General features: G+C 36.4%; 5 protein-coding genes and 6 non-coding genes across 15 annotated transcripts; 1 reads left to right on the top strand and 10 right to left on the bottom strand.

The window, feature by feature from the left end:
- Nucleotides 1-494: 494 nt before the first annotated feature.
- LOC147790485 (mogroside I-E synthase-like) lies at nt 495-2,081 on the bottom strand. The gene is made up of 2 exons (XM_087127471.1): nt 1,539-2,081; nt 495-1,436 (listed from the first exon to the last, which is right to left on the bottom strand). The coding sequence occupies exons 1-2, from the start codon at nt 2,035-2,037 to the stop codon at nt 547-549; spliced, it is 1,389 nt and encodes a 462-aa protein (XP_086983597.1). The 5' UTR covers nt 2,038-2,081; the 3' UTR covers nt 495-546.
- A 3,544-nt stretch (nt 2,082-5,625) lies between these two features.
- On the bottom strand, nt 5,626-7,314 carry LOC111804510 (putative glutathione S-transferase). The gene is made up of 2 exons (XM_023689341.2): nt 7,003-7,314; nt 5,626-6,229 (listed from the first exon to the last, which is right to left on the bottom strand). The coding sequence occupies exons 1-2, from the start codon at nt 7,312-7,314 to the stop codon at nt 5,873-5,875; spliced, it is 669 nt and encodes a 222-aa protein (XP_023545109.2). The 3' UTR covers nt 5,626-5,872.
- Nucleotides 7,315-9,033: 1,719 nt separating this feature from the next.
- Nucleotides 9,034-12,328, top strand: LOC111804457 (rop guanine nucleotide exchange factor 7). The gene is made up of 7 exons (XM_023689263.2): nt 9,034-9,885; nt 9,964-10,080; nt 10,178-10,332; nt 10,617-10,691; nt 10,779-11,069; nt 11,149-11,505; nt 11,591-12,328. Exons 1-7 carry the CDS (start codon nt 9,594-9,596, stop codon nt 12,071-12,073), a joined length of 1,770 nt encoding a protein of 589 aa, XP_023545031.1. The 5' UTR covers nt 9,034-9,593; the 3' UTR covers nt 12,074-12,328.
- Nucleotides 12,329-12,686: 358 nt separating this feature from the next.
- LOC111804019 (uncharacterized) lies at nt 12,687-14,512 on the bottom strand. 2 transcript variants are annotated; one of them, XM_023688669.2, is made up of 6 exons: nt 14,057-14,512; nt 13,874-13,964; nt 13,482-13,645; nt 13,255-13,312; nt 13,124-13,177; nt 12,687-13,006 (listed from the first exon to the last, which is right to left on the bottom strand). In XM_023688669.2, exons 1-5 carry the CDS (start codon nt 14,195-14,197, stop codon nt 13,161-13,163), a joined length of 471 nt encoding a protein of 156 aa, XP_023544437.1. In that variant the 5' UTR covers nt 14,198-14,512; the 3' UTR covers nt 12,687-13,006; nt 13,124-13,160. The 2 variants fall into 2 exon arrangements, with proteins under 2 accessions (XP_023544437.1, XP_023544436.1); XM_023688668.2 differs by having other exon boundaries at nt 12,687-13,018; nt 14,057-14,510.
- Nucleotides 14,513-18,464: 3,952 nt separating this feature from the next.
- TRNAS-AGA (transfer RNA serine (anticodon AGA)) lies at nt 18,465-18,546 on the bottom strand. The gene has a single exon. It is a non-coding gene; the product is annotated as a tRNA-Ser (tRNA).
- Nucleotides 18,547-18,614: 68 nt separating this feature from the next.
- Nucleotides 18,615-18,687, bottom strand: TRNAA-AGC (transfer RNA alanine (anticodon AGC)). Its single transcript has one exon. It is a non-coding gene; the product is annotated as a tRNA-Ala (tRNA).
- A 959-nt stretch (nt 18,688-19,646) lies between these two features.
- On the bottom strand, nt 19,647-19,728 carry TRNAS-AGA (transfer RNA serine (anticodon AGA)). The gene has a single exon. It is a non-coding gene; the product is annotated as a tRNA-Ser (tRNA).
- A 73-nt stretch (nt 19,729-19,801) lies between these two features.
- TRNAA-AGC (transfer RNA alanine (anticodon AGC)) lies at nt 19,802-19,874 on the bottom strand. The gene has a single exon. It is a non-coding gene; the product is annotated as a tRNA-Ala (tRNA).
- A 609-nt stretch (nt 19,875-20,483) lies between these two features.
- Nucleotides 20,484-23,589, bottom strand: LOC111804528 (putative proteasome inhibitor). Of its 4 annotated transcripts, XM_023689369.2 has the most exons (9): nt 23,277-23,588; nt 23,019-23,196; nt 22,772-22,915; nt 22,492-22,587; nt 21,838-21,915; nt 21,336-21,370; nt 21,206-21,266; nt 21,033-21,110; nt 20,484-20,745 (listed from the first exon to the last, which is right to left on the bottom strand). In XM_023689369.2, exons 1-9 carry the CDS (start codon nt 23,449-23,451, stop codon nt 20,673-20,675), a joined length of 918 nt encoding a protein of 305 aa, XP_023545137.1. In that variant the 5' UTR covers nt 23,452-23,588; the 3' UTR covers nt 20,484-20,672. The 4 variants fall into 4 exon arrangements, with proteins under 4 accessions (XP_023545137.1, XP_023545139.1, XP_023545138.1 ...); XM_023689371.2 differs by lacking the exon at nt 22,492-22,587 and having other exon boundaries at nt 23,277-23,589; XM_023689370.2 differs by lacking the exon at nt 21,838-21,915.
- Nucleotides 23,590-24,552: 963 nt separating this feature from the next.
- On the bottom strand, nt 24,553-24,634 carry TRNAS-AGA (transfer RNA serine (anticodon AGA)). Its single transcript has one exon. It is a non-coding gene; the product is annotated as a tRNA-Ser (tRNA).
- Nucleotides 24,635-24,707: 73 nt separating this feature from the next.
- TRNAA-AGC (transfer RNA alanine (anticodon AGC)) lies at nt 24,708-24,780 on the bottom strand. Its single transcript has one exon. It is a non-coding gene; the product is annotated as a tRNA-Ala (tRNA).
- Nucleotides 24,781-27,815: the final 3,035 nt, after the last annotated feature.

Here is a 27,815-nt window from a genome sequence, read left to right as displayed (position 1 = left end):
AAGATAGTCCTATCAATGGACTGAAATAAATAGTTCTTGACCTTCAGGTCCTTCAACTTCAATGCTGCCAACAGTTGCTGTTTCATAACCCGTCTCCACCATACAAAAAAACTCCTTTGATCTGAGAAAATTTTCCATCAACATCGCCCAATGATCATAGTGACCATCAAACCTCGGGATGGCGGGCTGAACATAGCTCTCAACTTGTTTTTCTGCTGCCATTCTTGCTGCTGCAAGATCGGTCTGATACCAGTTGTTGGTGACAACAAAAATTGAAGTGAAATTGAGAGGAGTGATTTGAATGATTGGAAAGGGATATAATTTTATAGGACGGGATTTCATTGCTTCCCGTAGTTGGTTGGAATTTCTGTGGATGAAATTGCTTTCACCTCCTCCTACTATGTACTAACTAAATTTGTTAAATAAATTACTACTTTTTCTTTAGATATGTATCTACTACTGTCCTTCAACGTAATAACTAAAAGTTTGAAAATTTCATAAATATGGAGTTTGAAAATTTCATAAATCTGGAGCTGAGTTTATTACTTAGATGTGTGTTTCATTTATGTTTGTGATGTCCTGAATTAAAGTTTGAAAATGTCGATAAGACGTCCCGTTTTTACTTGCTCTGTTCTTGGCTCGTTCGGCTAACTCTGCAACCGTCTTCTCCATTTTCTGATCCATTACAGACCGAACCATGGTCTCGATGGTGGAGCTGTCGAATCCATCCTCCAATTGAAGCCCAATTCTCCAGACCCTAGACACCCAGGTAGAGTTACTGGTTTGGTCTCCGATTTGGGGCCAAGAGATCATAGGAACACCAGCAGCTAAGCTCTCCAAGGTGGAGTTCCACCCAGAATGCGTCAAGAACCCACCAACGGCGTCGTGGGCCAAGACCTCCTCTTGTGGAGCCCAACTCACAATCACCCATCTCCCTTCTGCCTTCCTCTCCATGATTTCTCTCACCACTTCTTCCCCTGCCTCAATTACATCTGATCTCAACACCAACAGAAATGGCTTTCCACTGTTCACCAATCCATTCCAAAACTCCATCAACTGCCGGCTTGTTAACTTCACCACGCTCCCGAAGCTGACGAACACGACGGATTTTCGTGGCTGGGAGTCGAGCCACGCCATGCAACTGTGATCTTCTTTCCAAAGGTTGTACTGGGGTTGGGACTGGATGTTCTTCAACAGAGAGTTAATGGGTCCAAGGCTGTAAATTTTTTTGTATATCTTGGAAAGACTCGTCAGAAATGGAGCTTCGAGTTCGTCGAATGTGTTGAGAATTAAACCAGAGGATCGAGACGTGGCTAAGGTCTCGTTCACGAAGTTCATTGGATCCCAATCGGCTACATCTTCGACAGACCAAAATCCAGGCAAATCTTTCCATCTTATAAGCCCTTCCGCCCCAGGAACGCCATGGAGTTCTTGCTCTGCATCGCCGGATGGAAACAGAGTAAACGAAATGGGTCTCAACTCCAATTTCCATTTTATTATCCAATTAAAAAAATTAAACCCAATGTTATGCGAGTTACCTGGGTATCGAAGCTGGCCATCTTCAAGGAGCTTGGGAATCCAGAAGATAAGGAACAAGAAACGGGCACTGAAAGTAGAGAAAGTAAAAACAGAGATACCCAATTCTTCAGCTATATCAATCGGAAAACGAAACATGACATCTGTAATAACACAAGTGATCGGCGGGCGGCCAGAAGAAGTTCCATTATTGTATGAGACCAGAAGCTCTCGAAAGAGGGAGCTGGTGACTTGACGAATGGAGTCACAGAGCTTCCTGTCGGGAACATCGCGGGGTTCATCCGGCGGGAGGCCGTCAGAAACAGAGTCGAAGTGAAGCGTGGGAAGTTGGGCGGCGAGGCGGTCGAGGTCGTGGATGCGACAGTGGTGGTGGTCGGTGTTGAGGAAGGTGACACGGAGACCGGCGTTGCAGAGGAGCTGGGCGAGAGAGAAGAAGGGTTTGATGTGGCCTTTGGCCGGAAAGGGAAAAAGGAGGACATGATGGGTATGAGACAGCTCCATGAAAATGGATGATGAACTGCGATCTGATTCAATACAATTAATATTTATTCTTATCTCATTGGGACTTCCAAATAAGGATTTTAATTAGTTTCTAGGATTGTCCATGATTATTAGGAAGGGAGGAGTGGTTCATGAATTTATATGAAGTGAGTCGATCATGAATTTATAAATGAGAAAGCTTTTGAGAAGTAAAGACATGAGAGCCTATGAGAAATATTATCTCAATTGCAATTAAGCTCTTGAGAAGCAAAGACATGAGAGCCTATGAGAAATATTATCTCAATTGCAATTAAGCTTTTGAGAAGCAAAGACATGAGAGCTTATGTTCAAAGTAGACAATATCATACCATAAGAGTCGTGTTCATCTAACACTAATAAAGTTTCCTTCCTTTCTCTTACACTATGAATATTCTAAAAGACACCCAATTTAGGCAACTTTTTGGTTGGCCAATTTTTAAAGGTTATCCATTCATCTCTAGAACACTCTGTCTTTGTCATTCATCAATTCTCTGATGGAGTGAATACAATAATCATGATAGTATCAATAACGGTCGTTAGCTCGGATACTAATTGTTTTCTTTCTTTTCCCTTACACTTTGAATATTCCAAAAGACACCCAATTTAGGTAACTTTTTGGTTGGCTAATTTTTTCATCAATTCTCTGATTCAATGAATAGAATAATTGTGTTGGGATCGATATCAGTTGTTAGCTCTGATACCAATTGCAACGGGCACACTCGATCAAGATGAACTAAAGAATAGGAGAGAGAAAATACAAGGAAGAATATTGGCTAAAAGTTTATTGATGACTTACATACAACAACATAGGAACGGAGAATGATTTCAATTTACTAAATATAGGTTTAAAAGATTAACGATATATCTCTGTCAAATCTTAACCAAATATCTACTATATATATATCTCATCTCACCAAATATCTTCCAAATATATAACCTTTACTGAATATCTTCCAAATATAACTTCAGTTACATATCCCAACAATCTCTCAGTTGTAAATGGATCCAGTCCACTCCACCCATCTCCAACATCTTTACGAAATATCTTCCAAATATATTTCTACCGTCATGAGTTACTCTCTCACTTGTCAATTGATCCAGTGAACTCCAGCAATCTCCCAATTGGAGATTGATCCAGTCAACCCCAACAATCTTCCACTTTTAGACCGATAAAGTCAATCAACAATTTCATTATCAATACCATACCACTTGAGGTTTTGCACAACCTCAATGTTCCAACATCAATATAAAATGTTTGTTGGATTCTTTGCACCCTCTCCAAACACATCACCATCTTCTACTAACCTCCGAGTGAAATGGTATCGCCTTCTGTGTTTTTTCTTTGAATGATAGACCGGGTTCCTCGCCAACTGCATGACACTCTAACTATCTACCTGAAGAATCTTCTCGCGCTGCTTCTTGCCTAATTCTTCTAGATAGTCTATCATCCATATCATCTCCTTTCCAGCTTCAGCTGATGCCACATACTCAGCCTCAGCAGATGAAAGAGCAATGCATTTCTGAAGCCTAGACATCCCATCATCCATAGTTTGCTCCCACTTGGTTGTATCCTCCAACTGTAGGGCCTCGTCAAGGAGCTTTCGTTCCCCTTCGTCAGTCACCAACTGATAGTGTAAAGAAGGTACATACACCTATCTACTCTGATGACTTTGGATGATCTTTTCAACACCTGCTCAGGTGTCACTTGCTCCTCTTTTGGTTCTTCAGCAACAGTCTCAGGAGTTTCTTGAGTATCAACTACAACATCACTAGGTGAATCTTTCAGCAACTCAACCTCAACTCCCACTTGCTTCACATCTGGTTCCTCAGCAATAGTCTCAGGAGTTTCTTGAGTATCTGCTGTAACATCATTCTGTGAATTGTTCTGTAACTCAACCTCAACTCCCACTTGCTTCATTGTCCCGATACTTTTCTTCAATTCTCTGGTAGTCTTTGTGAAGCTAACTCGTTTCTGTTTGCTCATAACGCAGTTCTCACAAGGACTCATATCAACAGATTTCAGACCTTCCAAAACTCCTTCCGTAGCCGACATCTTCATCCCTTTAACGCTCATATATCCAAGTTTATTGTGACATATACTTGAATTTGAAGCACTTTCAGCAACATCAGCTCTGTTCATACACCATGCAGTGGTGTATAAAGTTCTAGATTTTGTGCCACATGCTACCACCATAGCACCCTTCACAATCTTCCACGAACTCTTACCAAACTTTGTTGCATAACCGACTGACCTATAGAGATCAGGTTCTTCTTGAGACTAGGAATATATCTGACATTCTTTAAGGTCCATTGATTTCCTGCCGCAGTTTTTATGCAGACATCCCATTTTTCTTCGATCTTCAAATCTTTGTTGTTGGCAAGATACACCTTCTCGAAACTTCCAGACTTGAAATTTTGAAATAACTCTTTATTTGGAGACGAATGAAAAGATGTACCTGAATAAAAAATCCAAGATTCAATCGGGCTGTCCACACTGAGGATTAGAGCATCCCCAATGTCTTTTGATGAATATATAGAATCGTCATCCTCTAATTTGTAATTCTGCTTCCTCTTTGTACAATCTGTGTGAAAGTGACATTTTTTTCCACAACTCCAGCACTTTACGTTTAGTTTGTTTGGAAATTTTCCTCGGTTCCTTGATTTTGATCGCCCATTGTTTGGGCCCTTTGATTTACTTTTTCCCCTTCGATCAACACTGAGAGCATTGTTTGATGAATCTCCGATTTTCCGTTTGCAAATACTTTTGCTACGAACTACATCTCGAATTTCATCGAACTTCAGTTTATCAGATCCTCGTGAACTGCTGATCGCGGCAACAACAGTATCCCACAACTCGGATAAAGATGACATCAAAATCAATGCTTTAATTTCATCCTCGAAATTAATTTCCACCGAACTCAGTTGACTTGTAATCATATTGAATTCGTTTATATGACCAGCAACAGATCCACCTTCAGACATTTGTAGATTAAACAGCCTCCGCATCAAATACACCTTATTCATAGCCGACGGTTTCTCGTACATATTCGACGATGCCTTCAACAGATCTGACGTTGTCTTCTCCTTGATGATGTTGAACGCCACATTTCTGGACAACGTCAATCGGATCAACCCTAAGCCTGACGATCCTTGAGCTTCCATTGCTCCATGGTCATACTATCCGGCTTTACCCCCAACAGGGGTTCGTGAAGATCTTTCTGGTACAGATAATCTTCCATCTGCATATTCCAGAAACTGAAATCGGATCCATCAAACTTTTCAATTCCAATCTTTGAAATTTCCATCTTTACAGATCGTGGTGAATCTCGTCTCGCTCTGATACCAGTTGTTAGAATCAATACAGTTGTTAGCTCTGATACCAAATGTTAGGATCGCTCAACAACGCACACACTCGATCAAGATGAACACAAAGAACAAGAGAGAGAAAATACAAGGATGAATATTTGCTAAAGGTTTTATTATTGATGACTTCAATATGTACAACAAGATAGAATATAGAGAACGAAGAAAGTGCATTATGAGAGTACTAACTATTGGATATATATATGGTTTCAATTTACTAAATATAACTTTCTAAGATTAAAACTTATAATCTAACAAATGTATCTGTATCAAATCTTTATCAAATATCAACCATATACATTTCTATTAGATTTTTACTAAATATCTTTCAAATATATCTCTATCAATATCTTCCAAATATATATTTACCTAATCTTTACTAAATATCTTCCAAATATATTTCTACCATGCATTAGACTCCATATCCCAACAAATCGAACCATCAGCTAGGCCCTCACAGCTTAGAGCCGAGGTTGTGTGGATAACGAGCTTGAATATAAGAAGAAAGATCATGTTTTGGAGGCAGAGCCTGGTTCACAACGCTATGCTTCAAAAGCTCTTGGCTCCATTTGGTTAGCTTTGGAAACCTGTGGGTGGTCAGAATCTGAAACCCGAGAGCCTGTTGCATGACAGGAATCCAGTAGCCTACGAAGATGCCAACGATGTCCACCAACCCAATGCTGTCTCCTCCGAAGAACTTGTTGCTTTTAAGCTCATTTTCAAGTGGTTCCAATGCTTTGCATGCTTCCTCTACAGCCTTCTCTCTCCCTTCTCTTCCGCTTCTAGCGGCTTTGATCCACGAACGAAACACCTTAACCAACAAAATCAAAAGTGTGAACTATGAGTCAATAAGTTTGATTTGTAACTCATTTAGGTTTTACATAAAAGAAGTTATTAATCCTTCTCATTCACCGATATATCACTAAGGTCAGTATATGAACTTGCTACTTTTTTTATCTTAGGTCTTTGATCATCTACTAATTACTACGCTTCAACAAGGACCGGACCTGTAACCATACGAAGGGTGGGGTCTATAGGTCTCGATCACATGGGTGGGGTATCATTGGCCTCGAGGTGCCCATCTTCAAGAGGGCTCGAATGAAAGACCCAACTTTACACAAGTTTTGGGAGAAATTCTAGCTCAACATTGGGAAATGTTTCCACGCATTTTAATGAATGTTTTATTTTCCTCTTCAATCAACGTCGGATCTTACAATCTACCTCTTGGGGCCCAACGTTCTCGCTGGCACACGATCCGGTAGCTGGCTCTAATACCATTTGTAACAGCCCAAGCTTACACTAGCAGATAGTGTCCTATTTGAACTTTCTCTTCTAGACTTCTCCTCAAAATTTTAAAATGGCTTCGTCAGGAATAAGATGTGGAAACCTCTCACTGACACATATTAAAACCTTAAAGAGAAGCCCAAAAAACGAAAACGAAACATTTCTTGTCGTGAATAGTAAAAAAAAAAAAAAAAAAAAAAAAAAAAAAAAAAAAAAAAAACAATTTGGTTTCTTTCCACTTTAATTATTCATTTCATTGTGTTTTCGAGAGTCAAAATGATAGGATCCAAATTATGTTACCTTGTCATCGATATACTTGGCGAGAAACCTTGCTCGAGCTCTTTCACGAGGATGTTGGGGCAATATAGGGTTAGTTTTCCAATTTTCATCGATATATTCGAGGATGATAAGAGACTCTACAAGGGGTATTCCATTGTGGACGAGGACGGGCACCTTCTTGTAAAGTGGGTTGTATTTGAGAAGCAAATGGCTCTTTTTGGGTATGTCTTCCTCAATATATTGGTATGGTATGGCTTTGAGTTGGAGAGCCAACTCCACTCGCCGACTAAAGGGACTCACATGGCTACCAAACACCTGCAATTCTTCCCCCATTTTCTTTGAAGTAAATACAAAGATTAGTAGTTTTTAATACCCAACATCAACAAGTTCTTCCCTTTCTTAATTAACCCTATTTATAATCATAATAATGGTGAGTTAATTGAGGCCCATTTAATCAACTCCGAGTGCATCCCTAGAACCTCATGTACACCTAATGTTCGGGTCTTAGTTGATTTTTTCTCTCATTTTTTCATGAGGTCGTGGAGATGCACTTGAGTTGGTGCCCTAACAATCCAAATAGAGTTCATAATTCACGGGTTGAGTTGGGTTAGGTTATCATAACTACTACCCATGTTAATTTTCCTAATAATCTTAAAAGTGAATTTTTTTATTGACTCAACAAAAAAAATGTCAACTCACAAATTCGCCTGCAAATAGAATTTATTAATAGGTTACGAAGGTGCACAAGTTGATTGGTCGTTCCAACCATAGCTTAATAATGATTTTTGTAGGGATTATTTCATCTTGAATGTATACTTTTAATTTAGGGTATTAATATAACTTATTTGATAATAAATGTATGTGGAGTAAATTAAAAGGAGAACAAAATAGTAGGAGAAAAGAATAGAGAATGAAATATAAATAAATTATTCACGTTCGTGAATAAATTTTTTAAAGTTAAAAGTTACGAAAATTAGAGAGTTATGATCGACAATATCATCAAAATATTAATTTTAGTTTAGAAATAAAATTTAAAATTTAAAATTTTGACTTATTTATATATATATATAGTTAATTAAACACGGAGCTAATGAACATTTAATAGCTTATGTGCATCAATTAATTTTTATCAATTGTGTAACAAAATTTGTCATTTTTAGACTTTCCATCATAGTTTTAAGAAAGGTTTCGTTCCTCTCTTCAATGAATATAGGATCTCACAGTTCACTCCCTTTTGGAGGCCAACGTCCTCGCTGACACACGACTCGGAGTTTGGTACTAATTTCATTTGTAATGGCTCAAGCTCACCACTAGTAAATATTGTATTTTTCCATTCGAATTTTTCCTCAAAGTTTTAAAATGCGTCTACTAGGAACAGATATCACAAATTGAGTTGGCCCAACAGGACGTTTATGTTATATGTTAGATTTAAAAGTCGTTAGATTAATCGAAATGATAAGACTTTAAATTTGGTGATTGGGTCGGGTAGATCGAGTTAAGCCAAACAAATCTTGTAAGGAAAGATAAAAGAAAAAGGAGTAGGTACCAAATTAAAGCAACCAAAACTAGGGTTCCATATTTCAACTACAACCACCACTTCTTTTTAAATTTTGTTTCTTTGTTTTTTTACTCTTTTTAGGGTTTGCTTCATATGTAGAGTACTTACCAAATGCCAAATCATTTGGTTGCTTTATATTTTAGATTTTAACTATATATTCTTTTCTTCATTTTTCAGTTTTCTAAATATCATTTTCATTTTATTAACTTTATCTTCTTTAACTTTTTTATTTTAAACGGAGAATTAACATCCTTAACATTTATAAAAAAGAATTAAGAAATTGTTAACGTCAATATATAGATAAAAATCGTCTCTCTAACATCTTGTAGATCATCTTCAAACTTTCTAATTTTTTTTTTTCAAAAAATTTGAGGATATTAAGGTTGTTTTTGAAAGTTGATAAATATTTTTAAAGAAAAATTTAAATTAGAGTTGGAAGAAAGGGAATAATAAGGGAAATTGTAAAACTGGAGGCGATGAAAGTTATTTTATTATAATTTTGAAACCCCAAAGGTTATTTTAATGGCTATACAACATGTATGATTCAAGAACCCTCGTTTAAGGAAGGCAAGGCAAAGCTACAGCCTTCAGACACACACAGGGTCACCGCCATCTTAGTGTCTGCTTAAAGTCTTGGGACCATGGATGCTTTGTCCAGCTCTCATAAATATCAATGGCGGACAGCGCCTCCCCTTCTCCTCTCTCACTTCATGTGTTTGATCCACTCACACTAATCATGACTTCCACCTCTGTTTCAATTCACCGACCTCTTTCCTTTCTTTATTTGATTCAACCGTTTATACATTCATACCCTTTTCATTATCTTGGGCATGCTTGATTTGGGATCAAACCTTTTGGGTTCTGCTTATATCTAACGAAACCCACCCCATTTTTCGCGGAATCGTGGCCCCATTTTCTTTGATTTAGCTTTCTGGGTGCTGGAATCTCCTTTGAAGTTTGTGTTTAGAGCTTGGTTTTGGGGTTCGAGTGGGTGGAATCGAAGTGGGTTGCTCTGTTTTTGTGCTATGGTTGTGATTGAGGAGGGGAAATTGTAATGGAAGAGAGTGTGAGTGGAAAAGGCTTAAGCATTGGCCACATTGTGCCTGAAAATGAGACGCTTGGCCATTTGATTGAAGAACATGGGCGTGAGAGTAGTTCCAGCTCTGATTTTCTTACATCAGAAACCACAGGGCTTGAGGAGGAGGAGCACAGTCACAGTGGTTCTGAGGAGTCATCTTCCCTTTCTCCATTGAGTTGGTCCACTCGATTTGCTGAGGGACCCGATTGCATCAGAGCTAATGGTGCTGATAATAGGAAGCTGGAGAAGAAAGTGTCCTCATCATCAGGTAATTTAGACCCTCTTTTCTTTATGGGGTTTCTTGTTGAAAACTGTGTTGATTTGTTTGTGGTTTATGGGGTTATAGAGATTGAAATGATGAAGGAAAGATTTTCAAAACTGCTGCTTGGAGAAGATATGTCAGGCTGTGGAAATGGGGTTTGTACAGCATTGGCTATATCTAATGCCATTACCAATCTTTGTGGTATGCTTTGTCTTTGTCTCTGTCTCTGTCTCACTCATTGCCTTAACTGCTATGCTTCCAGTGTGTCTAATATTGATGCCCCTTCCCCTTGTCATAGCCACTCTGTTTGGGCAACTATGGAGATTAGAGCCTCTTCCATCAGAGAAGAAAGTGATGTGGAGAAGGGAGATGGATTGGCTTCTTTGTGTTAGTGATCACATTGTCGAACTAACGCCTACTTGGCAAACGTTTCCTGATGGAAGCAAGCTCGAGGTACTTAGAACTTCAAATCTCGTTTGGATTCACTATTAGAGTTGGATTTTTTGTTCAATACCATCGTAAGAATGTGAAACCGAGAGAATTTATGTTAGATCCCACATTGGTTGGAGAGGAGAACGAAACATTCTCCCTAGCAGACGCGTTTTAAAAACCTTGAGGAGAAACCCGAAAGGGAAAGCTCAAAGAGAACAATATATGTTAGTGGTGGGCTTGGATCGTTACAATTTACAATTTAAATGCTTGCATCAATTTTCTGATGGTTTCTTATGATCTTGCAGGTTATGGCGTGCAGACCACGCTCGGATCTCTATGTTAATCTTCCTGCTCTTAGAAAATTGGACAACATGCTTCTTGTATGATTCTCAACACTCACTAGCTTGTGTTCCAATACCATGAACTGTGAGATCTGTTCTAAATTTTGCAAAACACTCTTTTTGCAGGAAATATTAGATAGTTTTGAAGATTGTGAGTTCTGGTATGTTGATCAAGGGATACTGGCCCATGAGACTGATGGGTCGTCCTCTCTCAAAAGAGCACTACAGCGTCAAGAAGGAAAATGGTGGCTTCCTGTTCCTCGAGTCCCTCCCGATGGTCTCCGTGAAGACTCAAGAAGGCAATTGCAACACAAGCGCGAGAGCACAAACCAGATACTAAAAGCTGCAATGGCGATTAACAGTACGACTCTGGCTGATCTTGAAATTCCTGAACCATATCTTGAAGCCTTACCGAAGGTATGAAATGCGAAAACGGCTATGATTCTGATATCGAAAGCAGTATGATTTGCTTATTTATAATCCTACTTGATTACAGAATGGAAGAGCTTGTTTGGGTGATCTTATATATCGATATATTTCGTCGGACCAGTTCTCTCCTGAATGTTTGCTTGATTGCCTTGAAATGTCTTCTGAACATCAAGCTATAGAGATTGCTAACCGGGTTGAGGCTTCGTTCTATGTATGGCGGAGAAAAACAAACTCAAAACCTGCCACGAACTCGACCAAACAAAGTTCGAAATCGTCGTGGGAAATGGTCAAGGAGCTGATGGTCGACTCCGAAAAACGGGAGTTGCTTGCAGAGAGAGCAGAGACTCTACTACTTTGCTTGAAGCAACGGTTTCCTGGTCTTCCACAGACAACCCTGGATATGAGCAAGATCCAGTACAATAAGGTCTGTCCCTACTGCAATTCTGTAAGCTTTCATATCAGTTAACCCATAGTAACTTGAGTAGATAACACTTGTTTTTGTAATTTAGGATGTCGGGAAATCCATCTTAGAGAGCTACTCTCGAGTTTTAGAGAGTCTAGCATTCAACGTCGTTGCACGTATCGATGATTTGCTTTACGTGGATGATCTCACAAAGCATTCGGATCAACTCTCATCATCTATATCTAAACTTGGTGTGATTTCTCACAAGAACAGCCCATTGCATTTTTCAGTGCCCGTTTCTGGAACTCCATATAAAACACCCTTTGCCACTCCAAGCTTTTCACCTGCACAATCAGCCAGCCCTGCTAAGGGAGAAAGGTCGCCGCTCATTCCCGGCACCAAGATTCCCCAGCGCGGGTTTGGAGTAAAAAAGGTTTTAACCGACTATCTTAGTGTTGAAGCGAGAGGAGGAAAAGAATTCAGCAATAAAATCGAAAAACCCGAGTCGTTCACAAACTCAAAACTCGACACTCAGTACCGGGGAGGAGTAGCAAGCTCACCCAGACAGGGATCGGTTGCGGACGAGTGAAATCCAAGGATGGTTTTGAGGAAGCTAAGATTGATGGCTGTATGTTTTTTTCCACTTGAATTATCACTTTTCTGCATTTCATTTTGTAGGCATAAGAAGATGTATATTTCTCTTCAGATTGAGGTGTATTTGTGTTGATGAAGTGTGAATGACTGTCAATATGAGGAATCAAATGCTTCATCTATCTCCTTCTTGACTAACCCATGTTTACTATGAAACAAAAAGGTAATAAAAAATTAACGTAAGATTCATTGATGATGTTGGTTTCACATTATTTACTGTCTGAAGTATGAGTGGTCTGGACAGAACAGAACCAAAAGTAACATCAAACACTTCCAACAATTATGGCAGCAGAATCTCTGTCTGTCCCCATCCCATCATCTGTCTTTTTTTTTAGCTTTTCCTATCGAGTTTATTCTCGAGGTTTAAAAGTTGTCTGCTAGGAAGAGATTTCCAAACCCTTATAAAGGATGCTTCGTTCTCTTTTCAACCGATGTAGGATCTGATAGATTCGACCATACAACTGTGTCAAGATATCCTTAACTCGGATAACTTGAGCCTTGTTTGGCTTTCCAAGGAATAAAAGGAAAGAAAACCGGAGATTTTTCCCATGTTCATTCTGAGAAAGATATATGTATATTCAAGATTTCGATTCAGTTTCCAATGTGATACTAACAAACAAACAGCAACCCAGATCTCCTTTATGGAGGTTTAAACAACAACAACAAACAGAAGCAGCCAGCAGTAGCAGCATTCTTTACAGTAAAATTGAGAAAGATGCTTATAACTATTAATAATTCACTTAAAAGAGATTCTGTTGTTTCGGCTGGAGAACGACAACCAGCTTTTTCTCACAACGATCTCGCTCGCGTCTACCTTCATACAATAAGAGTTGAAGTAGAAGTAGTTCTTCAGCTCTATGATCCTATGTACCTGCATATTAACCTGATATACAAACCAATCACACCATCTTAGCTTCGTGAAGATATCGATCGAATCAAATTTGAACGAAAGCTCGATAAGAAACTGATATAAGATACTCGAACTAACTTTGAAATTCTAAGGAGAGCTTGTGGAGTTTGGTGGTCTAGTAATAGAGAGACCCTGAAACAAGGAATGGTAACAAAATATGAGTATTTGAATGAAAGATAAGTTTCAACATCTTTCTCTATGTCACATACCTTGCCACCAATTTCCTCTTGAAGCACTCCCAGAATCATCTTCTCCCCCCTCCTTGAACTGAAACATATCACCAGAATAAGTCAAAGCAGATCATATGAACGAAAAAAACGAATGAGAAACGATACGAAATTGGTTAAATCTGAAAGTAGGCAATGAATTATGTTCATGTGATGAAAGATATAAAGCTACAAAGTGATGTGTTTAATACATTCACCACAGAGTTCACCTCGGAATAGTGGGAATTCTGAGGATGAGCATAAACGTCTTGGCCACCATAATAGATTGATGAGCTAAGATGACATGGTTGAGCTCCTTGTTCCTGATAAATGGCACTCATGTCTTTATCCTTCTTCTCCTGTCTCTCCTTTTGTCTATGACTACCACTATCATCTGCATATACATCTCAATAACTATCTTTTGAACAGAATATTATCAAGCAATTTTCAGAACAAAGTTCATGTGTAAGCAATCAGAAACTGGCTCAGAATCATTGGATATTGCAAGTATGAAGCCTTGGTTATGAATAGCTCTTCAGGAGATTTCATTCTCAATTCTTTTCAGAACACTTGAAATCATTTCAAACTTAAGAAATTAAAGACACTAAAACGAAACACAAACCTTGAGCTTCAGCGTTGGGGATCCATGGCCCATTCACAGAATGCCTCTCTCCCTCTTTGGCCTGAGAGAGCAGAGAGTCTCTCCCTAACACCTGAATAAGAACAAGCAGAATCGCAATCCATGGAGAAAAACGAAGAATAGAAACAAAACCCTTATGAGAATGAATGGGAGAGTGGTACATACCTTGGAAGAAGGAGCAAATATAGAGCCAAAAATCCCAGTGGTGGAAGAATAGGAGCTGTGTTTGGAACCAAACGGGTCAGTAGTGCGAGAAGAAGAGGACTCGGACTCGGACTCGGCACCCACATGCTTCTTTCCTTCCATTTTGATCCTAATCAGTGAAAAACGGAGTAGCCCTTCAATCAAACCCCTCTCCGGGTGAAACCCTTTAATGGAGAGAAGAAGATTGCAATGGAAATGGGGGAAAAACAGAGGAGAAGAGAAGGGAAGGGGGAAGAACAGGGGAAGAACAGGGGAATGCTGGAACGCAGAATTGAAACGATGAAGAAACCGCCACTTCCCCCACAAATTTATAAGGAAAGGAAGACCGTAAAAATGGAAAAACACAGATTCTCTCAAAATCTCTGCGAATTTCTCATTTGCCTCGATCTCTCGCTCTCTCTCTAAATTTCTTTTTTTTTTTTTTCTTTTTTTTTTCTTTTCCTCTCGACTTTCAAGCTGTCAAATGAATTGATTGGATAAATGACACGTGGAGTAGTAAGTCCTCTTTGTGGGACACTCAATAACTGCCAATCATTTGCTGCCACGATTTATCCGACAATGGATAACGACAAAAAGAAATTTATAGCTTAATCTCAAATGATTTTATTTTATTTTTCATAAAAAGCTGTTTTTTACCTTTTTGCCCTTTTGTTTCTTTAATTTTTATATTGAAAAGATGAATTTAATAATAGTGGTTGAATTATAAAATGAAAAGAAAATGCGTCGTTTTGTTAGTTGAAACAATTATTCTTTATTTAATTGTTATTGAAATCTAATTTCTACCAAAAGAAAAAATATATATATTTATTTTCCAACCTATCTATCTTTTAATTCTATCTCAAATCTAATTTAGATTTTGTTTTATATTTTTAAATTCAATAAATTAAATAGATTTAACGTTAAATCTCATCTCCAAAAAATTTAATTTTAATATTACAACATATTATATTTTTGTACGAAAATAATTAAAGAGACAAATATATACAAAATCAGAGTAGGAGAATTATGAGATTCCACTTCTGTTGGAGAGAGGAACAAAACATTTTTACAATGATGTTTTAAAGTGGACAATAGCTGCTAGGGACGATGCTGGCACACAAGGGGTAAATTGTGAGATCTCATATCGGTTGGAGAAATGACGAATCATCCCTCAAAAAGGTTGATATGTAGCGGGCCAAAACATCTATTACCAATGGGCTTGGACTGTTACAAATGACGGACAGGAATAGGGAATATATAATCTCGAATCCCGTTTAGGTAGGAGAAATTTCTGTGACACGCCCTCGTTCATTTTCAAACAAGGATTTCTCGCCCCTAGTTCACGGATTATCTTTGCATGTTGTGGAGGTCATTAACTTCCCTCTTGGCTAAGGCCCATATCATGTGAAAGAGATGGAGTAAAGTTGGAGTTGAAGAGAGTAGAAGTTGAAAGGATTAAACCAAATGGGATTCAAATGAAATGTTGGTGAAAAGGATATGATTTGAATTACACTAATCCAAGTGGGATTGAAATGAGAGTTATTAGAAGATGGCGACAGGGGAGGCCCCGCACCGCGTGGGCGTTGGGGCTTTGCCGCAGAGGGCCGCCGCATGGGTTGGTATGTGCCTGACGTTCACCCGCTTCCCTTGCCACCTTTCCTCCACATATACCTTCTTTCTGCACAAACCATGTGCTCAACATTCCCTTTTTTCTTTTTTTTTAACATTTTCTTCACAAACTCAAAATATTTTTCAAAAATTCAAACCCTTTCTCATACTTCTATCATATTCTAAACAAGACGTTTATAAAAATTCTTTAAAAAAAAATAAACAAATAATATTTGGAACAAGGATAAGAATGATGGTATTCCAAATGGGAACCGAGTTTGAATCTATCACGTCCATGTGTTGAAATATATTATAATTTTACTTCGTTTTGTGGAGAGGGGATCGGGAATAAATCACAGAGACTATAAATACCCACAATATGTTATGTAAAAATGAGATTCGTGGATAAATGAAATCGAGATCTCAAATTGAGACGTTTCCCTTAGAAATTCAAGCATCAATTTTGTCATTTCTAAGTTTCAAGAAATTCGAGAAATTCTTGCTTCTATATCTTCGATCGTAAAGGTAATCTAATTCTGGTCTTATCTGTTAGTTGATCCAAATTTTGTAGAAGAAGGTCTTAATTATGGTAGAAAGTAATTTAATTCTAGCCTTGCAATGGACAATATCATATAATTGTGGAAGTCAATTTTAGGGGATGAAATTTAACTTCTTTTCACTAAGTTAAAACAATATGTTTATAGGAGTTAGATCTAAAATTTCTATCGTTTTCCTCCCTAATTTGAATAGAGTAGGAAAGCATGTCAACTGATGGCGCCTTGGATAGGGGTTCTACAAGAAGTAGGTCTTATAGCTCGACCTAGCCCTTGTCATCGACCTCCTCGGCTAAGGCCAATGACAAGGGCTAGGTCCCTCTTTTTTGAAAACTTGATTATATTTTAAGTTACGTCTTGAGACGCTCACGAGATGATTTTATCGTTAGTTTTTTTTTTTTTTTTTTTTTTTGGACTTGTCGTTTATATCCAAAATTTCCAACAACAAATAACAAATATAAAAAGTTGCTTTAGAAAATTATTATATAAGTTATACATAACCATAAATGTGAGCATAGTTATCTTAATAATAAAACAAACATTATCATGACAATATATTCTTCGAGATAAAATGTAATGTGAGAGCTCACTGTTGGATGATGGAAGTCCCACATCGACTAATTTAGGGAATGATCATGGGTTTATAAGTGAGGAATACTAACTCTATTGGGGTGAGGCCTTTTGGAGAAGCCGAAAGCAAAGCCATAAGAGCTTATGCTCAAAGTGGATAATATCATACCATTGTGGAGAGTCGTGTTCGTCTACCACTCACATCCCTTGGAAATGGAACCGAAACATTTCATAGGGTGTAGAAACCTCTCCTTAGTACACGCAATTAAAACCAACTTGAACTCTTTTCGATATTGTCCACTTTAAGCATAAGCTCTCATGTCTTTTGGGCTTCCCCAAAAAGCCTCAACAATCCTCTCCTCGAACAAAGTACACTATAAGACTCACCTTAATCGAGGCTCGACTCCTTTCTCTGGAGCCCTCGAACAAAGTACACCATTTGTTCGACACTTTAGTCACTTTTAGGACTCACCGTGGGACTCACTCCCAATAATCCTCAACATAGACGCGTTTTAAAATTTTGGATAAGTCCTCAAAAGAAAAGTCTTAATAGAACGATATCTATTGGTATTAAATGAAAAAGTTGGGCAACTTGAATTTATTTCCTTATCTATAGAAATGGTTTCCATAAAAGAAAAGCGTAAGAGATCCATTTCTTATTTTGGGCAATAAAAGATGGGATGCCATTTCTAACATTCAAATTGTCTATTCTTCATGGGACGCCAACAGGGTGACAGAAAATTAATAGCATATATATTATTATTATCTTTCTAGTTTCATGAATTTCCATTTAACTTATCGATTTAAATTCTAAACTTTTTAATTGAATCGATTTAGACATTTAAAACATGTTTATACCTATTTTCCATGAACAGTTGTGTGCATGTTTTTGCTCCAACCTAGACCGTCATGTCACCCAACACAATCCACCGTTGTCGCCCTCGTACACTACCATCAACAACAAGCTCTTCTCGCACGCCCAACTGCATCCATTTGTCATTGTTTGCACGTGAAGGAAGTTGTCGCCGCCTATCTTTGCCGCTACATTGTTTCGTCGGACTGATGTTGAGTTTTTGCTGGAAACATCGATTTCAACTCCGGATGTGAAACACTAATCATAGGGTACTCAGAAAGTGTAACCCTTACCAGTAAATATTTATCGAGGAGTTAAACTAATGGTGTGAGAGATCCTGTATCGGTTGGAGAGGGAAATGAAATATTACTTATAACCGTGTGAAAACTTTTTCCTAACAAATGCATTTTAAAAATTGTGAGGCTAACGACGATATGTAACATGCTAAAGCAGACAATATCAGCTAACGGTGGTCTTTGGTATTATAGGTGGTATCAAAGTCAGGTTCTTGGCGGTGAACATTCTAATATTGATGTGGGAAAGAATAAGGAATACGAATATTTTAATTTCTTGCTTCTTTTTTATTTATAATTATAAAGATATAATTGGTATCTTTCTTAAGTTGAAAGGTTATGAAAACTAAAAAATAAAATTTAAATAATTAATTGAGAAAGATGAAGTAAAATTTCTTGCAAATATATTACTCGTCCCCAGATTAAAAATAAAAATGAATAATTGAATTTCAGTCTTTCAAAGAGAACGTGCGCGGCGAAAAAGGAAAAATAACGAGGAAAAAGCAAAAAAGCGTGAGCGGCAGGATTCGAACCTGCGCGGGCAAAGCCCACATGATTTCTAGTCATGCCCGATAACCACTCCGGCACGCCCACATGTTGAAGAATATTCGGAAATAAAACAATTTCTTAAATATAAAAACAAATTTAAATAACCAAAAAGTTGGAGATGCGGGGTATCGATCCCCGTACCTCTCGCATGCTAAGCGAGCGCTCTACCATCTGAGCTACATCCCCTTCAGGTACTGTTGTTGAAACAATATTATTTAGTTTAAAGTTTCTTTGAGTATCGTCACATCCATCTTACATAAATTTTTTTTTGGGTCAAAATCAATTGATTTTTTTGTTTCATCAATTTTTACTCTAGGCTTTAATTGTTCGAATGTTTTTATTATTTTTGGTCTCTAGTTCTTAATTAAGACGGAGTAATATTCTTATGTAAATTTGCAATCGTAAATTTTCAAACGTAAATTTTCAAATCATACCATTTTAATATTAAGAAGTAAGTTTAAGTTTTAGACTCTATTAATGACCACATGTGAGATTAATAAGAGGTACTAGAGTAATTATGTACCCAAGATTTAACAATTCAAAGCAAGTTAATTTATTTACTCGAACATTCAAACATGCAACTATGGTTTAAAAATTGAAAGGTGTCTAGGCTTATGACGGGCTAAGTATAGAAAGTACGGTAATTTTATTCAAATCTCAACGTGAAAAAAAAATGATTAAATATTAAATTATATATTATGTGTCATTTTAATCGAATTGGTACAATAAAATAACAATTGTGGTAGTAGATATCAAATTTTAGAGGCAATAATTAAATATTAAATGGCCAAGTGAATTTTTGGGTGTATAAATTTGCTAAATACAAAACATATAAAAAATTTAATTAAATAGTTTAACGGACTAAAGAAATTAATTAAAAAAAAAAACCAAAGAGTATAATCAGATGCCCAATAAATATTCAATAAGCCCAAAAATGAACCAAACAAAATGATAATTAAAATTAAGAAAATTATGGCTGATTGTATTTCAGTTTATTAATATTTCAGATGAAGTGTTTGAAAAATAGCTTAGAATATTGAGATGATGTATTTAAAAAACAGCTTAGAATCCCAAAAATGAAGTTCAGTTTATACCAATTAATGGAATAATTGAAAAGAGGAAAACAAAATAAAAATGACCAAAAACGTGAGCGGCAGGATTCGAACCTGCGCGGGCAGAGCCCACATGATTTCTAGTCATGCCCGATAACCACTCCGGCACGCCCACATGATTGAAGAATATTCGGAAATAAATAGAATTTGTTTAATACCAAAATAAATTGATATAATAGCCAAAATATTGGAGATGCGGGGTATCGATCCCCGTACCTCTCGCATGCTAAGCGAGCGCTCTACCATCTGAGCTACATCCCCGACTGATATTGGCTGGTAAAAATAAGATATATATAATTAAATAAAATATAATTTATTTTCTTGTTTTTTTCTATGTGATATGTATAAAATTGATTTATATATTTCACCTATAAATAAATATTTAATAATTCAAAATAAAAAAATTGATTGATTTCAAAATTTGATTTTAAAAGCGATTTTGAACGTAAAGTTGTGGAACAAAATAAATTTGAATATCACTTTTAATCATGCCCTTAATTTAGATTTGTGCAAGAAAATAAAATAAAATAAAATAAAATAAATGCACACCTCGCTCCTTGCAACAAATGTTTATTAAGATTGACAAAATAATATAGGAAAGTTTAAATGACAATTTTTTATATCTAGACTTCAAATGAAATACTGGATAGTTTATAAACCAAAAATATTATACCTTTTATTCAATGATTATAGAAAAAATTAAAACATTTTTTTATTTAATAATTAGGAAACTATTATTTTTAATAAAAATAATAACAAATGCCACACTAGGTTTCCGCAACTAAATCATGAAAAAAAAATGCAGCTAATATATATATTTTGTGTACAAATATGTATTTATAAATAACTAAATATAGCAAGAGAATAATATAATAGGTAAAATACATACATTATTATTTATATGGGTGTAAAAGTTTGAAGTTAAAATGTTTTTTGACACGTGTAAAATTCAGTAAACACCATTCCTATATTCACCGTACGTACAGTCATTACTGGCCACCTAAAACAGAAGAAAAAAGTAACTTTCAACAACTTTCAGAGCTTTATAACTATGGCGGACTATATGAAATCTGAACCGTCTCCAAAATGCTCCAGGTCCGGATGAGTTCCCCCTCCAGGTCTCCCAGGATTTCTGTAACAAAGGGAAGAAGAAGAAGAAGAAGAAGAAGAAGAAGAAGAAGAAGAAGAAGAAGAAGCATCCCAGTTAATTCATTACTCTGCCGCTCCATACAACATGTATTCAGAAACAAGTTGTTTCTATGAACATATCCTAATTTAGCATGCCAAGATACATGGTTTGAATTTAGTCGTTGTCAAAGCAGGCATTCAGCAAATGATAAACGCTGATAGAAATTAATGATTCAAAGAGAGAGCCCCCGCCCCAATATGCTATGGCACGGTAAGGAAAATTCCATATACCTAACAAACCGAAAGGGTTCAAAACCAGGAACACCAGGTGGACCATATGGATCAAAACGAGCACCTGGAGGAACACCCCTGTTTCAAGATACTTGGAATTAGCAGCAGTCATAATGCAAAGGTGAGTGTTTGTGTGTGTCTATATGAGTGAGAGAGAGAGCTAATTGACTCACGGCTGCCCGCCTTCAAATCCAGGTCCTCTACCAACTCCTAACCATCGCGGGTCATTAGGTCCTGCATGATAAAATAGTGAAATTACGCTTATTTTCAATCTAGTACTAGAAGACTTAACAATTCACCAACCTAAAAGCATGCTCCCATCGCCGCTTAAACCACCTCTGTAATCAATTGGAAAAAAAAAACATAAAAACAAAATTAACATGATATTTTGCGCCGATGACAATCGTACTATGATAGTCAAAGTCTATCATTGGCAAATATTGTTCTCGTTGTATTTTTCTTTTCGAGTTTTCCCTCAAGGTTTTTAAAACACGTCTGCTAGGGAGAAGTTTCCACCCCTTTATAAAAAATGTTTCGTTCCCCTCTTCAATCGATGTGAGATCCCACATCAATTGGAGAGAGTATAAAGTGCCAACGAGAATGCTGAGCCTCGAAGGGGATTGGATTGTGAGATCCCACAGCGATTGGAGAGGGGAACAAACATTCTTTTTAAGATTGTGGAGACCTCTCACAAACACATTTTAAAAACCTTGAGGGAATGCAAAAAAAAAACAATATCGACTAGCGGTAGGCTTGGACTGTTACACATACGTACACAAATGATCGACAAACTTAAATAAATTACCCAGCAGGGTACATTCCAGCACCAGGTCCAGGAAAAAGATCGCCACCACCAAAGGGATTAATAGGAGGAATTACAACTCTAAGAGAAAAGCAAAAACAGCCACATTCAGACTATGTCAACTCACTCACTCACTCATGGGATACAGGTTCATAGATAAATTATTTGTAAACATGGAACCTTCGAAAATTCCTAAATTGATACAATTAAGGATTGGACGAAGGCACAAAATGCTTGCCATTAAATATTTGACCGTCACAATAATTCAGCAAAAACAATTCCTGCACGTTAAGTAAGACTATTACAATCTCTCTCAAAGGAAACCATTATCTTCTTGTGTCAAATCAATCAAAGCCTATAAACCACTAAGAGGAACTGGGTATCAAATCAATCAAAGCACAAAGCATATAAACCATTATCTTCTTGATCTAACCATAAAGGGGAAAACAAGATATCATAAAGAAAATGCATTCAAATTACTGTTAGAAACTTAAAAACTAGCAAATCTGAATGTTGGAGACAGTGATAATAGCACCCAACACAAACGTAAAATCATGGTAGCATACAATAGTTAAGAACTCAAGTCAAGACCCAACATATTTCTCAAATTATGTCATGACATTTTGTGGTTGCGCAAGTGTGGATAAAGAGAAAGACCCGGAAGGATCGAGCAGTGGACCAGGAAGCTCAGGAATTCCAGAAGTAGGCTTATTTACAACTACAGATGATCTTTCACTACTCTCACTCTCAGCCCTGCAAAAAGCATGTAGACCGCCAAGAACCAGATTAAAGAACGATTACCAGAGACATAATTTCGATTCATATTTATAACACGCCAAGAAATAAGAATCACAAAAGAGAGTAATCGTCTCAATAACATCAGGAAAAATGAAGAATTAAAATAACCGTACGTGTTGATTACTGATCTAATCACTACCTTGCTGGATTACTTGTCGTGGCTTTCGAATAACCACCCAATTTTGAGAATATTCCCGAGCCCAAGCGTTTCACCAGAGTATCCAAATTTCTGTACTGCGTTGAATAGTTACTTCCCCCATTCGGATTGACGATGTCTTCAACGCTAAAAGAACAATAGGAACAAAAAAACACTCAATACCGAAACAGGACAACGTACTAATTTGCCAATACACATATATATATATATGATATCTGGGAAAGCGTACTCAATTTCAAGATGGAGCGGCTCGGAATTCTCATCAGTCAAGGCATCAATAAGCAATTTCCCGTTCATCACCAGGCACTTCACTATCACTTTCTTCCAGTTAGAATCCTTTTCAAGATTTGCGTAAACGTATGCGTACTCATCCTCTAATTCGTTCCAGCCCTCGATACTAATTTCATCTAAACCCCAATCCAAGACTCAGAAATACTAAATATGGGAAGAATTTTTAATTTTTCAATAAACAAGAAAGAAGTGATACCCTTTGAGGGAGAAGAAAAGGCGGCGTCAGTAAAAGCAGGAGGTCCGGTGGCAGTGAGCACGCAGCCGGAGGCGAGAAATATGGCGTGAACCGCAAAGGCGACCTTGTCGTTGTCATTGCGAAAGGTAGGCCTAGTTGCCCTGATGACGGCCATAACCGATTGCTCATTCACCATTTTTGTATTGCTTTGTAGATTCTTGGTTCTTCACCAATTCAATTCCGACGGAGCAAGACCCAGAGAGAGAGAGCAAGATTTGGTGGCTCTCTATGCAAGGAGCGTCTACTAGTGCTGTCATCAAAATGACTTTCGTAGCAAGAAAACTTTTTAATGACTTATTATTGTTAATTTCTTTTTTATCCAATTTATATTTAATAAATCTTTAGATTATTGAATTATTAAATTAAATTGAAATATTAATGAAAATAATATTTTTATTTAATACATCACTACAATCTTCAAACATATTAATGATACAAAATTAAATATTTTGGGATTAATTTAAATTTATAGACTAAATTTTACGACCATTTATTTAACTTTTTCTAGGGTGCCTAGCGCTCTACCATTTCATCTACGTCTCCTTGAATTTATACACTAAAATTTGTAATAATTCATTATGATTTCTTTTTATAGTCTTCCGTCTATTTAATCAAGTCCAAAAATATAACTATATGTAATAATATAGAAATGGAGGGTATCAATCCTCATGTCTCTCGCATGTCAGCTATAGATTAAAATTTGCAATAATTCATTTAGGTCTAAAATATAACTAGATGCAACAAAATATAACAAAATATAACAAAATAGAGATGCGGAGTATCATTCCCCATGCCTTTCGTATGCTAAGCGAGCACTTTATCATTTGAGCTACATCCCCTTAAATTTGCAGACTAAATTGGTAAAGTGATCAGACTTATGAGTTGCCCGTATCCGTATATAAAGAATAAAAGTTGATGTAAAACTCTAGTTTACAAGTGTGCACCAAGGTGGATTTAATGGATTTTTTTTTTTTTTTTTTTTTTTGTTTACCAATTAATTAGAGGTTGAATTGTTATCAAAAGGAATAAACTAAAAATGCACATAAGAAAAGCAATTGAAACTAAAACTATTTTAAGAACCAAATTAATCCATAAATGAGTAAGTACATTCATTTTCTATAAGGATTATCATCAAATTCTTCCCATATGTACCCAGCAAAACTTTATATAACAACTCAAAAAATGAACCAAACAAAATGGTGATTGAAATAGGAAAACAAAATAAAAATGACAAAAACGTGAGCGGCAGGATTCGAACCTGCGCGGGCAGAGCCCACATGATTTCTAGTCATGCCCGATAACCACTCCGGCACGCCCACATGTTTGAATATTACTCGGAAATAAGTACCATTTGTTTAATACCGAAATAAATTGATATAATAGCCAAAATATTGGAGATGCGGGGTATCGATCCCCGTACCTCTCGCATGCTAAGCGAGCGCTCTACCATCTGAGCTACATCCCCTTGTTGTTCTACTTAATGATTAATGTTATATATATTAGTTAACAGTAATTTTGAAAATATTAAACTAACATTTTTTTAATGGTAAAAAATTACTATAAACATATATTTAATAATTTAAAATCAAAATGTTAGGAATAAGGAATCTCCACAATGGTATAGATGTTGTCCACAAGCATAAGTTCTCATGACTTTGCTTTGGGTTTCCCCAAAAGGTCTCATACTAATGGAGATAAGTGATTTTTAACATACCAGAGTCATGCCCTAAATTTAGTCACATCAATAAAATCCTTAACTGTCGAACAAAAGTATTATGAGCCTCGAAGCCATAGTAAAAAAATGATTAAGACTCGAAAAGAGGAGTCGAGCCTCCTGCCTCGAAGGCATAGTAAAAAATGACTAAGAACTCCAAAAGAAAATGAGTTGAGCCTCGATTAAGGGGAGACGTAATTTGTTCGATAGGAGGTATTGGATGAAAGTTCCACATCGACTAATTTAGAAAATAATTGTGGGTTTATAATCAAGGAATACTATCTTCATTGATATGAGACATTTTAGGGAAACCCAAAGCAAAACCATGAGAGCTTATACTCAAAATGAACAACATCATACCATTGTGGAGATCATTGATTGTTTCATTTTAAATTTTAGTCTTTTTTTTTTTTTTTTTTTTGATAATTTAAACCCATGTGTTCAGAGAGACTTTCAAGTTTGAAGCACGAGAAAATAAATATTTTAAAATAACTTGGAAACATGTTATTAAAATTATTGAAGAAAATAAAATAAAACAATACAATAAACGAAATGTAACTCACAAAATAATATAGCAAAAATCAAAATGAAAATTTTTAACATTTAGAGTTTAAATAAAATTTTTCTGACAATTTAGAAATCAAAATTATTATATCTTAAAAATAAAAATTACAATGGAACAAAAATAAAAGGATAAATGTCTTAAAATTTTTAAAAGGTTATAATATATTTAAAAGTGTAAATTTTAATTGGTCTTCAAATCATATTTTTAAAAAGATTTACAAAATTTATAGGGTCCAAAGTTGAAAATTAAATGTATAATTAGACATTAAATTGACTTTTGAAGACTAAATTAGGGATTTAACGGATAGTAATTTATTTATTTTTAGTTCAACGGTTGGATGATGAAAGTCTCATCAAGGGTTTATAAACAAAGAATATTCTCTCGTTAGAGAAGTCCAAAGCAAAGTCATGAGAGCTTATGCTCAAAGTGGACAATATCACATCATTGTGGAGAGTCGTGTTCGTCTAACATGGTATCAGAGCTATGTCCTAAACTTAGTCGTGCCAATAGATTGGTAAATCCTCAAATGTCCAACAAAGCACTCCAAAAAGAAAAAGGAGTCAAGCCTCCTCGAATGTATGAAGGCATTGGTAAATCCTCAAACGTCGAACAAATGACTCCAAAAAGAAAAATGAGTCAAGCCTCCTTGAAGGTACGAAAGCAGTTAAAAATGACTAAGACTCCAAAGAAGTCGAGTCTCGATTAAGGGAAGACGTGCTTTGTTCGAGGAGAGCTGTTGGATGATGAAAGTCCCACGTGGGCAAACAAATAATATTCTCTCCATTGGTATGAGGCATTTTGGGCTACTCAAAGTAGACAATATCATACCATTGTGGAGAGTCGTGTTCGTCTAACACAAATAAGTTAACACTTAATTAGCAATTTCCAATATTGTTTTATTTGGTGCAATTCACCAATCAAATTCCACCAAAATAAAGAGAACAATACATTATATTTAATCCTTTCACTTTTATATCTTTATAATTAATTACAATTGCAACCTCCTTTAAAAAAAAAAAAAAAAATGCAATTACCAACAAACAACTCGTACGACATGTCGTCTCAGAGGCTAACTTCACTCTGTCGCCTCGTAGCTCTAATGTAACATACAATCGCCACCAAAAACGTGGTGGCGAGTCCGCCCAATATCACGCCACCGCCGGCGACAGACTTATCTATCGACTTATGATGCTCATGATTTTCCAATTCAATCTCATTCCCCGTACCACCGTCGTTCGCCGTCGAGACTTTCTTTTCACGTCGCGGTGCTTCAGACGGACTCGAAAAAACAACCGCCGTACTGTGGTGCTTCCCGAGCTTTCTGCCGGAAGGTGGTTCGGCCGCGGTCGGTGATGGAGCGGCTCCGACAGCGACAGAACCAAGAAGAGCATTGGCGAAGATGAAGAGAAGGAATAGAAATGGAGGCATAATTTTGGAGGTGCGATTTACAGAGTTTGGGAGATCGGAAATAAATAGGGCTTCTGGATCCGACATTGGAGTGGGCGGTGGGCGGTGGGCGGAAAGGAAAGTTCGTCGGAGAAGCAGGGGTCGATTTTTAATTAATAAAATTAATGGGCACTGTTTGGGGAAAAGCAGGAAAATTTGGGGGTATACACGTGTGGTGTGATGCTGAAAATATAAGATATAGAATTAAGATTGCAATTGAGGGAACATAATATCATTTATGTATAAGTTTTATATTTATAATAATGTTCATAATTATTTAACCAAAAAAATATTAATTATTTTATAATAAACAAACCACATTGCTCATTCATTGTCCACTATAATGGAACCAACATGTTTTCCTTTTGTATTTTTTTTTTTAAATTAATATATGAATAATTTTATTTTTCAAAATTTGACAAAAAAATTATTCCAGTATTAATGGATTGATATTATGAGCTGTACTATAGTGCAGATTTTCAACAATCTAAGAAAGGAGACAGCCCCGATCTTATAAAATTTTATATTCATATTAGAAATTGTTTCCGTAACCAATTTTTTTTCATTTTATTTTATTGCAAAAAATATCATATTTAATTATTTTTGCCGCGAAAACCTTGATTTATTGACCTGTGTGCCATAGTTTTTTTCTTTTTTTTTTTTTTAGATTAAATTGATAAAAAAAATCTAAAAAAATACTTGTAAACTATTAATAATATCTAATTTATTCTTAAATAAAAACTATTTCTTAAAATGTTATAATGATACGATGAAG

This window comes from Cucurbita pepo, chromosome 10 (genome assembly GCF_057944985.1).
Source record: "Cucurbita pepo subsp. pepo isolate OVF chromosome 10, ASM5794498v1, whole genome shotgun sequence".
Classification (NCBI taxonomy): domain Eukaryota; kingdom Viridiplantae; phylum Streptophyta; class Magnoliopsida; order Cucurbitales; family Cucurbitaceae; genus Cucurbita; species Cucurbita pepo.
The sequence above is the reverse complement of the archived record's forward strand: the minus strand, read 5'-3'. Positions and strand labels throughout refer to the sequence as shown.

Coding starts and splice junctions, on each gene's coding strand:
- LOC111804510 (XM_023689341.2), bottom strand. CDS start 7,314: ATGGGGGAAGAATTGCAGGTGTTTGGTAGCCATGTGAGTCCCTTTAGT. Junction 6,230..7,002: donor CCAAGTATATCGATGACAAG/GTAACATAATTT, acceptor TTGTTGGTTAAG/GTGTTTCGTTCGTGGATCAA.
- LOC111804019 (XM_023688669.2), bottom strand. CDS start 14,197: ATGGAAGGAAAGAAGCATGTGGGTGCCGAGTCCGAGTCCGAGTCCTCT. Junction 13,965..14,056: donor TATTTGCTCCTTCTTCCAAG/GTATGTACCACT, acceptor GTTCTTATTCAG/GTGTTAGGGAGAGACTCTCT. Junction 13,313..13,481: donor AGAATTCCCACTATTCCGAG/GTGAACTCTGTG, acceptor GATATGTTTCAG/TTCAAGGAGGGGGGAGAAGA.
- LOC111804457 (XM_023689263.2), top strand. CDS start 9,594: ATGGAAGAGAGTGTGAGTGGAAAAGGCTTAAGCATTGGCCACATTGTG. Junction 10,692..10,778: donor AATTGGACAACATGCTTCTT/GTATGATTCTCA, acceptor CTCTTTTTGCAG/GAAATATTAGATAGTTTTGA. Junction 11,070..11,148: donor ATCTTGAAGCCTTACCGAAG/GTATGAAATGCG, acceptor ACTTGATTACAG/AATGGAAGAGCTTGTTTGGG.
- LOC111804528 (XM_023689369.2), bottom strand. CDS start 23,451: ATGGTGAATGAGCAATCGGTTATGGCCGTCATCAGGGCAACTAGGCCT. Junction 22,916..23,018: donor CCGCTCCATCTTGAAATTGA/GTACGCTTTCCC, acceptor TTGTTCTTTTAG/CGTTGAAGACATCGTCAATC. Junction 21,267..21,335: donor CGATGGGAGCATGCTTTTAG/GTTGGTGAATTG, acceptor TTTATCATGCAG/GACCTAATGACCCGCGATGG.
- LOC147790485 (XM_087127471.1), bottom strand. CDS start 2,037: ATGGAGCTGTCTCATACCCATCATGTCCTCCTTTTTCCCTTTCCGGCC. Junction 1,437..1,538: donor TGGCCAGCTTCGATACCCAG/GTAACTCGCATA, acceptor CCGGCGATGCAG/AGCAAGAACTCCATGGCGTT.